The sequence below is a fragment of the Stenella coeruleoalba genome (assembly GCF_951394435.1).
Source record: "Stenella coeruleoalba genome assembly, chromosome: 17".
Classification (NCBI taxonomy): domain Eukaryota; kingdom Metazoa; phylum Chordata; class Mammalia; order Artiodactyla; family Delphinidae; genus Stenella; species Stenella coeruleoalba.
The window spans coordinates 70103533-70116739 of NC_137163.1; the positions used below are offsets into that span (position 1 = coordinate 70103533).

Consider the following 13207-nt stretch of genomic DNA (forward strand, 5'->3'; position numbering starts at 1 on the left):
GTGCTTTAGGGACGTGGCAATGGAGAGGATGGGCTGGAAAACTCAAAGGTCAGAGGTACGGAGACCAGTTGTGAAGCTGCTGTAATAGTCTTGAGAACTGCGCAAATAAAATCTTGCATAAAGGAAAGAACACAGTGGCACTGGAATAGCCTTGGTTAGAATGGTTTTTGGTTTTTTTTGTTTCTTTTTGCCGTACGTGGGCCTCTCAGGTTGTGGAGCACAGGCTCCCGGACGCGCAGGCTCAGCGGCCATGGCTCACGGGCCCAGCCGCTCCGCGGCATGTGGGGTCCTCCCGGACCGGGGCATGAACCCGTGTCCCCTGCATCGGCAGGCGGACTCTCAACCACTGCGCCACCAGGGAAGCCCTAGAATGTTTTTTAATTACTTATCAACAGAGGGACCAGGGTAAGTTACCTTAACCTGAGCCTCATTATATGTTCTCTAATACATTGCTAAAACTTACGTTCCAAGTTTGGTGTGGAGAGTAAATACACACGTGCGAAGTAATGTGAATGGTCATTACTCAGGAAAAGACATTTTCAAAGTTTCTCCCTCATCCTTTCTAAGGACAACCTGCGGGGCTTGTACCACTTATGTCGTAGTACCTTAGCGTCGTTTTGCAATAGCTCGTTTCCTCTGTCTTCTCTCTTCCTGGATGGTGTGTCCCATGGGGACTCCCGGCCCAGCTCTGGTCCCTGTCTTGCCGGCCTCTGGGACTGGCCTCGGCGCCCAGCAGGCGCGGGGGCGAGCAGGGAAGCGCGGCGTGGAAGGGGGGGGCGCGGGCGCGCGAAGGGCAGCGCGGGCGCGCGGGCAGCCCGCCGGCTGGGGGCGGGGAGGAAGGGGCTGCCGAAGAGGTCGCCGGGGCCAGGGCGCAGCGGGCACAGTCCCAACCCTCTTCGAGGGCCAGCGCGGTCGCGGGGCGCGGGCGAGGGGATGACGGACCCGAACGACTCATTTCCAACTCCGAACTGAAATCCCATTCCCTCAGGCCTTCAGCGGCTCGAGCTTGGGAAATCCTAGCCACTTTCCCCCTCTTCTCTAGCCCTTCTTCCTGCCCCGGGGGCGGGGGTGCGGGGGTGGGCGGCGCGCAGTTTTCCAGAGGCGGCCGGGCGGGAGGCGGTGGCCGAGCGGGGCGGTGCGCATGGGTGGGGGGGAGGGGGAGGGGGTGGGCCGGGGGAGGGGAGTCCGGGAACTTTGAGACTCGGCCCCGGGGGCCCTCGGTGACATTTCAGGCGGCGCCTCGCCAGGCCAGCGTCCCGGGACCCTCTGCCGGCTGCAGACTCGCCGGCCGCGCAGCTCGGAGAGACACCCCGGGCCGCCCCCCGCGGCCGCGCGCGATCCGGACGGCGGAAGACGTGGCCGCGGGCATGGGCAGCTTCTCGCTGGAGCCGTGGCTGCCGCGGCCTCTCAGCCCCCCGGGCCTGGTCCTCGCTGCGGCCCTGCTGCTGCTGGTACTGTATCTGCACGCCCGGCGCACCAGGTAAGCGCCCAGCCGCCCGGCCGAGCAGCCTCGCGCCTGGGTCACGCATGCGTCGTGGGCCCCGCGACCGCGCGCGACCCAGATGGTCCAGGGAGCCCCTTCCATGACTGCGGGCGCCGGCGTCTCTGGGGGTCGTGTGTAAAGACAAAGGCTTCGTCTGCCTCTTTCCCAGGCACACGCACACGTATGCAAGCGTGGGGACCAATTCGATTTGCTGCTCCGGCTCGGTTGTAGTCTGCCCTAGGTTTGCATTATACGTTATGCATCACGCATGGCTTCCAGACACGTTTTGCTGCCTTGTTGCAGTGAGTTGATGCTTTGTGGCCTAGCATTCATAGAGTATTTCGGAAGCGGAATTTTCTTTCTTTTCATTCCACTAAAAGTGAAATGTTTTAGGAAAATGCCAGTGTAAGGTATGAGCAGTACCTCTGGGTGCCTGTCAGTGCCTCAGTTTACCACTGGTCCGCATCTGGAAAAAATGCACCTCATGGGATTTTTGTGAGGACTTATAATGTGTATTTTATACATTTACTCCGTTATTTTCATTAGAACAGAATAAACAACATATTAACACCAAAACCCAGAAGTGTGTCACTTCATTATCTGATTTGAAATGTGGAAGGAGAAACAAGAGAAGTTCAACATAAAAGCACTCACTTTGAAATCACTCTTTGTCTTTTCTAACCGGGTCACTTTTCATACTATCAGGTTCTTCTTCATAGCTTTTTTTTTTTTTTTCCTCCCTTGTTTTTTGTTTTTGTCTGATCATCTGGGTGGAGTGTGTGGTGTCGTTCGCTGAGGTAGGGCAGATTTGGAGGGACGTGTTAGATAAATAGTGAAGTCTGTGTTTCTGGTGCTCAGTGGCGAGGTCCGGGGAGGATATTTAATTATGAAAGTCACAAATATGAAAATGGAACATAAAATCATGAGTATAGATTGGTCACCTTGTGAAAAAGTTTGATGGAAAAGTAGGGGGCCCGGGCCACTCTCCTTGTTGAAGAGTCTGGCAGAAGAAGAAGGACCACCAAAGGAGACTGAGAAGGAGGGGCCAGTGGCATGGGAAGAAAACCAAGTGAATGTGGTGTCCCAGAAGCTAGGTAAGGACATATTTAAACAAGTAGGGGGAGTTACCTGTGTCAGATGCTGCTGAGAAGTCTAGTGTGTTGAGGACAAAGGACCATCAGAGTTGACAAGATGCAGAATTGGTAAGAGTGAAGCTGAAAGTTAATGGGCATGATAGCCTGTTTGAAGTGGATTGAAGTGCTGTCTGTCCTACAGTAGCTAAGATTTTATATTCAGACAAGAGTGCAATGTAGTATTGTTTCATATCTCTTGAGCCAGTAATTCCAGTAGTTTTATTTAAAGAAATTGCTCCAGGTGAAATAATCGTGAAGGTCCTTAAAGATTTCACCAGCTCAGTGCTCATCAGGGCTGCTTATAATAGTGAAACATTAGGAAAAAAACCTAGATTTCTGAAAAATATTGGTTTAGTTAAAGAAATTCTAGCATATCCGAGTAGTAGAAAGTTATGTAGCCATAAAAAACTATAATGTAGACTATATGAAGACATAGAAAGCCATATTCAAGATACATTAAGTGAAAAAAATTTAAAAACACTGTTCGTATACATGGTGTCCATGACCTCCAGCCAAAGACTGCTAGGAACACACCTGTAGTGGAACAAGTTGAGTTATTGTTTATGGCAACTAGAAGGAACACACGCCATTCATTCTGGGTAAAAGAGTGTAGAAAGGACCTATTTATGGCATTTGGGTTTGTGTTATGTGATTTGGGGGAAGGTTCCAGGAAGCAAGCTTTTGCTCTCAGAAAGCTGGGGCTGGTCTATGACTGGAAACCTTAATCTCCTCTATGAGGCGAGAGGAATGCTTTGAGGCTGAATCAGCAATTAGTAAGTAAGCAACAGACTCTAGAATTAGCAAGGTTTGGGGGATATTTGGTCATTTTATTGACTTAGTATTCATGATTTTTGTCAGTATTTAGACATGATTATGGATTTATCTCGTTTTTGACTTTATAATAGTCACAGCGTGGCTTTCTTTGATCACTTAAATGTTTGTTATTAAGAACGGCTTAATGTTTGTGCAATTGTTTCTGTTCATCAGAAGAGCGAAGTGTGGTAGCTACTGTCAACTGAAGAGAAATACAGAACCTAAAAGTTGTGAGTTATGTTGTATCCCGGAACCTTACTGAAGACTATATAGCCCAGAAGACAGCCTCTCAGGTAGCTCTGAGGAACTGTTCCGAAGAGGCAAGAGAGGCGCCAGGATATATAGGAGTTTTTGCTGAAAAAAAAAAAAAAAATCATACAGTTGAACATCAAAAGATTACTGCTGATCACAAAAAAACAGACATTTCAAGTTAACGATTTTAGTACTTTTCTACGTATGGGAAGGTGCAAGAGTCCAGGCTCATTGAAATGATTTCTTATATATGTATCTTCACTACCTGGGGCCAGCATCCTGTTTTTCTCCATCCTGAATTCCCCCCAGAGTGCCCCACACGGTCAGGGGTGGCTACAGTGGCTGGTGGCTAGACAGCATTTTGTTTACTAGAATGGCAGGCAACACTTTTTGTCCGCATTAGGAGTGCCAAGCAGGCATCTCGATGTCAGGGGTTGTGTTTATCTTTCTTAAAAATATAAAAGGCTGCAAGGATATACCACAGACATTTGGGGGGGGGCAAATTTACATACAGTGAAATGTGTAGATTTTAAATGTACCGTTCGATTAGTTTTCATACATGTAGACACCCGTGTAACCGTCACCCCAGTCAAGAAATAGAATATTTTCTCACACCTCTTTCTAGTTAGTCCCCACCCCTGAGCTCTGATTTAGTTTTGCCTGTTCTTGAACTTCTTATAAATGGGATTATGCAGTATCTTCTTTTGTGTATGGCTTTCTTCTGTCAACAAAATGGTTTTGAGATTCACCCATGTTGTTGCATATATCAGTAATTCATTCATTCTGTTTCATTGCAGAGTAGTTTATGTTCTCTCTCTATATAAACTGTGGTATATACATGTATATATCTACTATATATATATATATATATACTACATTTGTTATGTATGTGTGTGTGTATGTGTTTACTACAAGTTGGTCATCTATTGTCCTTTTAATGGACTTTTAGTTATTTCCAGTCCGGGACCATTACAAATAAAGCATATGTAGACATTCTTTTACAAGACTCTTTGTGGACATATATTTAGTTCCTTCTTGGGTTAAAATCCTGAAACCTATGAGAAGGTTGATGGATCATAGGGTAAAGACTTAGACTCACACCCATTTTGGAAAATGCCATTTTTCCAATGTAATTGTACTTTTGTAACACTTCCACCAGTACATACTATATGAGAGTTCCAGTTGCTCGCTATTTTCACCTATGTCTGATGTGGCCAGTCTGTTAGTTTATAAACCCTATCTTTCTAGATTCTGCATTTTATTGTCTTCCCCTGAAGAGTGTTGCATTTTGTTTTAGTGTGCAGATGTATTTCTGGCCGATTCTCTTGAACTTGGGGGAAGCTTAGTTTTATCCTTTATAAAGATGAGTCTGTGGAAAGCTCAGGATATTTACCAAGCTTCTTTTCTTTGATGGGATTCAAACCCTAAACTCCTGTCTCCCCAGCAGTGGGCAGCAGCAGACATCTCTGCTCAGTTCTTTGAATATTGCAGCTGATGCTTTCCACAGGGCTCTTTGAAGTCTCCTCCACAGATGCACACTTCCAGGTTTGGCCAACAATTTGAAGGGTGTCTATATGCATGTTTTTCTAGGTTTCTCTTCTTGACTTCCAGCCACTTCAGTATCCCAAACTCTGACACCTCAGTCAGTAATATTGTAGCTTTTTGCTTGAGTTCCAGCTGTCTCTCCCCCTTGCAGACGGGTCAGAGGAAATGCTGTCTACCCTGGACTTAATTCATTATGGGTCTGTTCTTTAAGGGTTGACTCCCCTTCAGTATCTGCCTTCTTTTGCTTGTTCTTTAGTGCATTTAAATCATTTTTTGTTTGTTTGTTTTGTCTTTTGCTATCTGTGAAAATGTTAGGTTATTTCAAGCTACCTCACCATTACTGGAACCCAAACCCAGACTTCTAACAGTGATTATATCTAGGTGATATCTTTTTTGTGAAATGATTATTATTTCCTTTTTCATGCTTATATTTTTAGATTGTCATAATACATACGTATTTCTTTCATAAGACAAAAAGAATGATACATTTAAAATAAAACTTTGATAAATTCTTTTAAAATGTTTTTAATCATTTTTTTCTTTTTAGAAGAACCAGCATTCGGGGTCAGTGTAGTAATAGGATTCTAACTTAGAAGATAAGATTTGGGTGGTGCTAGGAAACCCAGTTCATTACCAGAAAGTCATGATATATATATGATATATATATATGTGGATATATATATAAAATATGAAATATGTTTTTGTCCAATAATTAGATACATGTTTTTAAAAAGTCACTGTTTACTAATAATAGACTTAAATATAGATACATACTTTCCAATTTATTTTAGAAGACAACATCATATAAAAGCAGAGTCTGTAGCAAGGCAGAGTTGAAAACAAACACATCTCTACTATTCTTTCCCTACCTCCCAATCCCCTGTAAAAAGGACAAAAATCAGCCCTACCAAAACAATAGAATATAAATATAAAATAGTTAAATTATTTTAAATAAATGAAATAAAAATTGGCACTAAATATTATGCTTCCTGAAGAGCACACTTAAAACAGAATTAAAAGTTTATAATGAATAGGGGAAAGTGTTTACAGAAAGTATCACGGGGAAAGGACAATAGCACACAGTTTTTAAGCTTACAGCTCGGGATATGAGAAGTCTGAAATGGGCCTTACTGGCTTCAGTTAAGGTGTCGGTAGGGTTGCATTCCTTTTGGTGGGTCCAGGAGCGAATCCATTTCCTTGCCTCTTCCAGCTTCTTGAGGTCACCAGAACTCCAATCTCTGTTTCAGACTCTGACACTCCTCTTTCTTTTTTTTTAAAGAAGATGTTGGGGGTAGGAGGTTATTAATTTATTAATTTATTTTATTTATTTTTGCTGTGTTGGGTCTTTGTTTCTGTGCAAGGGCTTTCTCTAGTTGTGGCAAGCGGGGGCCACTCTTCATTGTGGTGTGCGGGCCTCTCACTATCACGGCCTCTCTTGTTGCAGAGTACAGGCTCCAGACGCTCAGGCGCTGTAGTTGTGGCTCATGGGCCTAGTTGCTCCGCGGCATGTGGGATCCTCCCAGACCAGGGCTCGAACCCATGTCCCCTGCATTAGCAGGCAGATTCTCAACCACTGCGCCACCGGGAAACCCTTGCCTCTTTCTTATAAGGACCTTAGTGACTACATTGAACCCACCCAGATAATATAGGATAAGCTTCCCATCTCAAGTTCCTTAATTCAGTCACATTGGCAAAATCCTTTTTGCTATGTTAGGTAGCATATTTAAGTTAGGGATTAAGGATTAAGAGGTGGGCATAACAGCAAAGGAGACCATAAATAAGACAAAAAGACAACCGTCAGAATGGGAGAAAATATTTGCAAATGAAGCAACTGACAAAGGATTAATCTCCAAAATTTACAAGCAGCTCATGCAGTTCAATATCAAAAAAACAAACAACCTAATTCATAAATGGGCAGAAGACCTAAATAGACATTTCTTCAAAGAAGACATACAGATTGTCAACAAACACATGAAAGGATACTCATCATTAGAGAAATGCAAATCAAAACTACAATGAGTTATCACCTCACACCAGTCAGAATGTCCATCATCAAAAAATCTACAAACAATAAATGCTGGAGAGGGTGTGGAGAAAAGGGAACCCTCTTGCACTGTTGATGGGAATGTAAATTGATACAGCCACTGTGGAGAGCAGTATGGAGGTTCCCTAAAAAACTAAAAATCGAACTACCATACGACCCAGCAATCCCACTACTGGGCATAAACCCTGGGAAAACCATAATTCAAAAAGAGTCATGTACCACAGTGTTCATTGCAGCTCTATTTACAATAGCCAGGACACAGAAGCAACCTAAGTGTCCATGGACAGATGAATGGATAAAGAAGATGTGGCACATATATACAATGGAATATTACTCAGCCATAAAAGGAAACGAAATTGAGTTATTTGTAGTGAGGTGGATAGACCTAGAGTCTGTCATAGAGCGAAGTAAGTCAGAAAGAGAAAAACAAATACCGTATGCTAACACATATATATGGAATCTAAAAAAAAAATGGTTCTGATGAACCTAGGGGCGGGAGAGAAATAAAGACACAGTCGTAGAGAATGGACTTGAGGACACGAGGAGGGGGAAGGGTAAGCTGGGATGAAGTAAGAGAGTGGCATTGACATATATACACTATCTAATGTAAAATAGATAGCTAGTGGGAAGCAGCTGCATAGCACAGGGAGATCAGCTCAATGCTTTGTGACCACCTAGAGGGGTGGGATAAGGAGGGTGGGAGGGAGACGCAAGAGGTAGGGCATATGGGAATATACGTATGCATATAGCTGATTCACTTTGTTATACAGCAGAAAGTAACACAACACTGTAAAGAAATTATACTCCAATAAAGTTGTTAAATAAATAAATAAATAAATGATTTGAACCCAGGAGAGGACACCTCACAAATGACATCTTCTGGATGACATCAAAGAGAGTCCCCCTCCTTCGGAGATTCAAAGGGTCCACATTCTGTGACCTCTGAATAATCTCTCCGTCATCTTCCTTAATAGAAAATGGAATTAACAGCGACCATACAAGGTAGATACGAGAAGCAAAGTGCATGAGAAACGTGAACACGTTTTGTAAAGTGTGAAGTCACTTGAAAGACAGTTGGCTTGCACAATTAGGCTTCCTTGGTTCTTCCCAAAGATCCTTTTCTCTTAGTTGCTGTTTAGGGGGAAAAAAAGTGGGATGAGTTTACTTCCCTCTTTCATCCTTCTCCCCCAACACACAAATCCCCACACCTCCAGAATGCTGTAATTGGTAAGAAATAAGATTTACATGTTTTTAAGATGAATTTTAGTCAATGTAAAAATTCAATCAGTGATCTTTTTTGAGTTATGAATTGTCAAGGTTATGTAGGTAACACGTTGTTTTGAAATGTTGGTTTGTTGACATAACGGTATCACACAAGTCAATTTTCTTCTTTCTAATCACTTAATTACTCCCCAAGGCGGCCCCTGGTGCCCCAGGTCCCTCACATTGTTACCATTGCCTAGAAAGCGAGAGGAACTAGGTTGTCATCACTAGTGGGTGTTTTTCTTCTTTCTTCCCTTTTTCTTATAAGAACATGTAGGATAAGGATGTGGGCAGCTGAAAGCAAAGTCATTATCTATTCAGAAGAATGCTGATTTAACAGGTGGATTTTTATGTTTTTACATAGGAGGTGATAGGGACATCTCCAGGCACATTTGTGACTCTTGATTAAATGACTGATCAATTCCTGCAGGGTGCTACACTTACCTTTACTAAGCTGCGGAGTTTGGATTGGTCTTGTTACCATTTGAGACATTTCAGGCTGCATCACTATTTTATTTTGTAACTTAAAAAAAAAAAGTTCCTGAAGATAGAGAGTATTCCCACTGTGTAATTAGTGGAACAGGTAAGTTTTGAAAAACACATACGTTGCTGTTTAGTTGTGTGTCATTCAAAGTGACGATCCTGGAGATTAAGTTTTTCACACTTAATCTCCAGAACCTGTGAATAAGTCACTCTGCAAAGTGGAATGAAGGTTGCTCATCAGCTAACCTTAAAATGGGGGGTGATACCAAACTATGGGGTGGACCCAATGTAATCACACACTAAACCTGGAAGAGGGAGGCAGGAGAGGAGGTCAGTTGACTGTTGCTGGCTCTGGAGATGGATTAAGGAGTGCCAAGGCCAAAGAATGCAGGCAGGCTCTCGAAGCTGGGTAAACAAGGAAACAGATTCCCCTCTAGAGCCTCCAGAAAGAAATCTCGCCCTGCTTACACCTTGATCTTAGCCTAGGGAGAGCCATTTTGGACTACTGGCCGACAGAACCACCCAATAGTAAACTAGTATTGTCTAAACCACAGATTTGTGGTAATTCGTTACAGTGGCCACAGAAAGCTAACACAACAGCTGGATCCCCCGTACTCTTTGCATTAAACTATACAGCCTCTTGCAAGAAGTTTCAGAGAGCAGAAAAGACTGGGACTGGAATCACTTTGCTGGTGGCCCACGAGGAGCAGGATAGAAGGCAAACATTTGTACATACTCAGTGTCTATGCTAATACATAATAATTGGAGAATTTTGGGTCCCAAGGTTCGCAGAGTACCACGAGCTATTCATTGATGTCTCTCTTCCTTAGCCATCAATTCACAAGTAAGGTTTGAATGTTTGTTATGTATCCATGTAACTCTGTGCATCTTTAAAATCTTTTGGAAAATGTGATGTGGGCTGCAGGCATTGAGGTGCATCCCTGCTTACTGCTACCCACAGCCTGGAGGAGAAAGCCCAGGGTGGCTCTGAGGAGTGCAAGGGGTCCGCGGTAACAGGACGCTGTACTTCACTGATTTCCCCAAAATCAGGTGAGCAGAGAGAATCATCAGCTGCAGAGGAAAGATTAACGGCTTCTTAGAGAAGAATATTTTTGTACTTTATCCAAAGTAAAACCCCACTGAAACGACTTCAGGTTACTGTTCTGTGAAAGACAAAGGACAAAGTTATAGAATGCCCCTTTGCTGAATAAGAGAAGGTGACATCTATTATATCGTGCATTTTTATACCTGAAGCGCTCATTTTATGGCTTTGGCATTTTTTTTCAACATAGAAGGATTTGGGATGGGATCATTTTTTTGTCTATAGGAAAGTGGAAAGATTAATTGTCTGTAATTGCTTAATACAAAAATTAATAGAAATTTTAATAAAAGTACAATCATAACAGGATTTAAATCCATTGTCATTTCTCCTCATAACTTTATGCTAAATAGTTGATGATAATGAAGAAGAGGCTATAAAAGCTTGACCTCAGTTTTAGCACTAGCACAATACCTGGCCCTGAGTAGGTCCTCAGTGAATACTTGTTATAAGAATGAAGGATGAATGAATGGGTTTGGTGCAGTAATTGTTATCTATTTCCAATATGAATATTTTAGAATTGTAGATATTGATATCAAAATATACAAACTGTATACAAAAATGTCATACATGTCAATTTTCTGCCACTTTGATTAGAAAGTGAAGATTTCATAAGCAAATGCTTACCTATCATGAATATTTACAGGTGGAGAGCATATATTGGTTCAATGATTATTCTTTAGTATAAACCTGACTGAAAACATAGCAGCTGGAGTGCAGTCAATTCCTAAAATTCCTGCTTCTGAAAATTCAGAGTTTAAAAATACGTATTGTTAACTTTCAGCTTTAGGTTCTGGATTTGTATAACTGGGCTTACGTTTCTGCTCCCTGGTGTGGGTGGACAGTGTGCTTTGTTGAACAGATCAGAGCTCCTTTGTGAAAGGGCTGAGCCTGGTATTGGTCAATCACATAGATTCACACACATTTTCGTCTTTGGTACCCTGAACACTAATAATGGTGGGATGATTACTGATAAATATTAGAGACCAGCATTGCTCTGGTGAAAGCATTGCTTTGTATTAGCTGTCCCTTAGGACTGTGGTCCCCCAACCCCTTTATCCCAGAAGACAGGTGGCTTGTTGTTTGGTCATGTCTAGTGGTGACCCTGTGTTTTGGCAGTGCTGTACTTTGGGGGCAGGATGTGAAGGGATTAACATTTTTGGATGATGGATAGTTACCTGGATTAGCTACTACGATATTGTTGACTTTTCAGTCTATTTTTGTGTGTTGAGTATGAAGTCCTACAGAATTGTTTTTGACTTGTAATAATGGCGGCCAATACTTTTGAGCGCTTCCTATGTGCCCGCAAGACACTGAGGCAAGTACTTTATAGCCATTATTAGATTTAATTGATTGAATCCTCCCTCAAAATAACTTTCCTCATTTTACAGAGGTAAAAAAGTAAGTCTTGTTTAAATAATATTCCCAAAGTCATACAACTGGAATACTGTGCAGTTAGGGTTCAGATCCACAGTGCTTGACTTCAAGTCCGGCCATTTAACAACATTTGTGTTTGTTGTTTTACTTTTTAAGTTTTCTTGCAATAATGTTCTGGCATATGCCCTTACCCTTGTCTGAAAACCAAAGTATTGAAATCTAATATGACTTTAAAGCATTTCTAGTAGAAATTTAACTAAGCTATGAATACGTACATTTGGGCTTTTAAAAGAAGGATATGTTAAGACCGAAAAAAGCAGGCAGTACTAGCCTGCTGTTGTCTCCTTCTGACACTAGATGGTACGAAAGTGATTTGTTGGGCAGTGTGAGAAAACACCTGTTTTTCCTCATTCCATTTACTGGCGCTTGCACCCAGTCGCTTTAATGGCTTAGCAGAGGATTTGAGGTTCACCATGTGTCCACACTGTCCTTTGTTCAGATACAGTAGAGAACAGGACGGATCATGCCGGACCCTGTCTGTCTCTCTCTCTCTTCCTCTTTTAACGTACACAAAGCTGTCTATGTTAATGTATACGATTTGATGAATTTGGAGATAAGTATACATGAATGAAACCGTCACCACCACCTGTGCCATAAACATACCCATCGCCCGCAAAAGTTTTCCCACCCTCCTTATTATTGTTATTAAGGACACTTAGTATCTACCCTCTTAGCAAATCTGTAAGTGTGTAATACAGTATAAACTGGAGGCACTATGGTGTACAATAGATCAGTAGGACTTATTCATATGGTATTACTGAAATTTTGTTATCTTTTGACTAATACCTCTCTGTTTTCCTCTCCCCCATCCCCTGTTAACCACTGTTCTACTCTCTTCCATGACTGTTTGAGATTCTTCATATGAGTGATATGACATAGTATTTGTCCTCCCGTGTCTCGCTTATCTGACTTAGCATGATTTCTTCTAGGTTCATTCATGTTGTCACAAGGGCAGGATTTCCTTCTTAAGGCTGAATACTATTCCATTATAAGTATAAACCACATTTTCTTTATCCATTTGCCCATCGATGGACATTTAGGTGGCTTCTGTGTCTTGGGCTATTATGAATAATGCTTTAATGAGCATGGGAGTGCAGATATCTCTTTGGGACCCTTATTTCAATTTTGGGAGATATATACCCAGAAGTGGAATTGTGGGATCATATGGTAGCTCTATTTTTAGTCTTTGAGGAACTTCCATACTGTTCTTTATCATGGCTGCACCAGTTTACATCCCCACCAGCAGAGTACAAGAGTTCCCTTTTCTCTTTTCTCCACATCCTTGCCAACACTTGGCTTTTTTTTTTTTTTAATATATATGTAATAGAGGTGTGAGGTTATATATCATTCTGGTTTTGATTTGCATTGCTCTGATGATCAGTGATGTTGAGCACCTTTTCATATACCTGTTGGACGTTTGTATGTCTTCTTTAGTAGAATGTCTATTCAGTTCCTTTGCCCATTTTTTAATCAAGTTATTTGGTGTTTTGCTATTGAGTTGTCAGAGTTCTTTATAGATATTGAATATTAATTCTTTATCAGGTATATGGTTTGCAGATGTTTTCTCCCATTCTGTAGGTTGCTTCTTCATTTTATCAATTGTTTCCTTTGCTGTGCAGAAGCTTTTTAGTTTGGCATAATCCCACTTGTTTATT

At 42.1% G+C, this 13207-nt stretch overlaps 2 protein-coding genes across 2 annotated transcripts in view; one reads left to right on the forward strand and one right to left on the reverse strand.

The window, feature by feature from the left end:
- The window catches only part of LOC307176391 (uncharacterized protein), a gene marked incomplete at both ends in the record, with an annotated part of 105889 nt that extends 104934 nt beyond the window's left edge, over positions 1 to 955 (reverse strand). The window contains one exon of the mRNA XM_079902420.1: positions 606 to 955. Coding sequence (XP_079758546.1) covers positions 606 to 955 — 350 coding nt within the window. The remainder of the gene's footprint in view (positions 1 to 605) is intronic.
- Positions 956 to 1192: 237 nt separating this feature from the next.
- The window catches only part of CYP7B1 (cytochrome P450 family 7 subfamily B member 1), a 187905-nt gene continuing 175890 nt past the window's right edge, over positions 1193 to 13207 (forward strand). Inside the window, exon 1 of the mRNA XM_079901550.1 lies at positions 1193 to 1480. Coding sequence (XP_079757676.1) covers positions 1368 to 1480 — 113 coding nt within the window. The 5' untranslated portion in view covers positions 1193 to 1367. The remainder of the gene's footprint in view (positions 1481 to 13207) is intronic.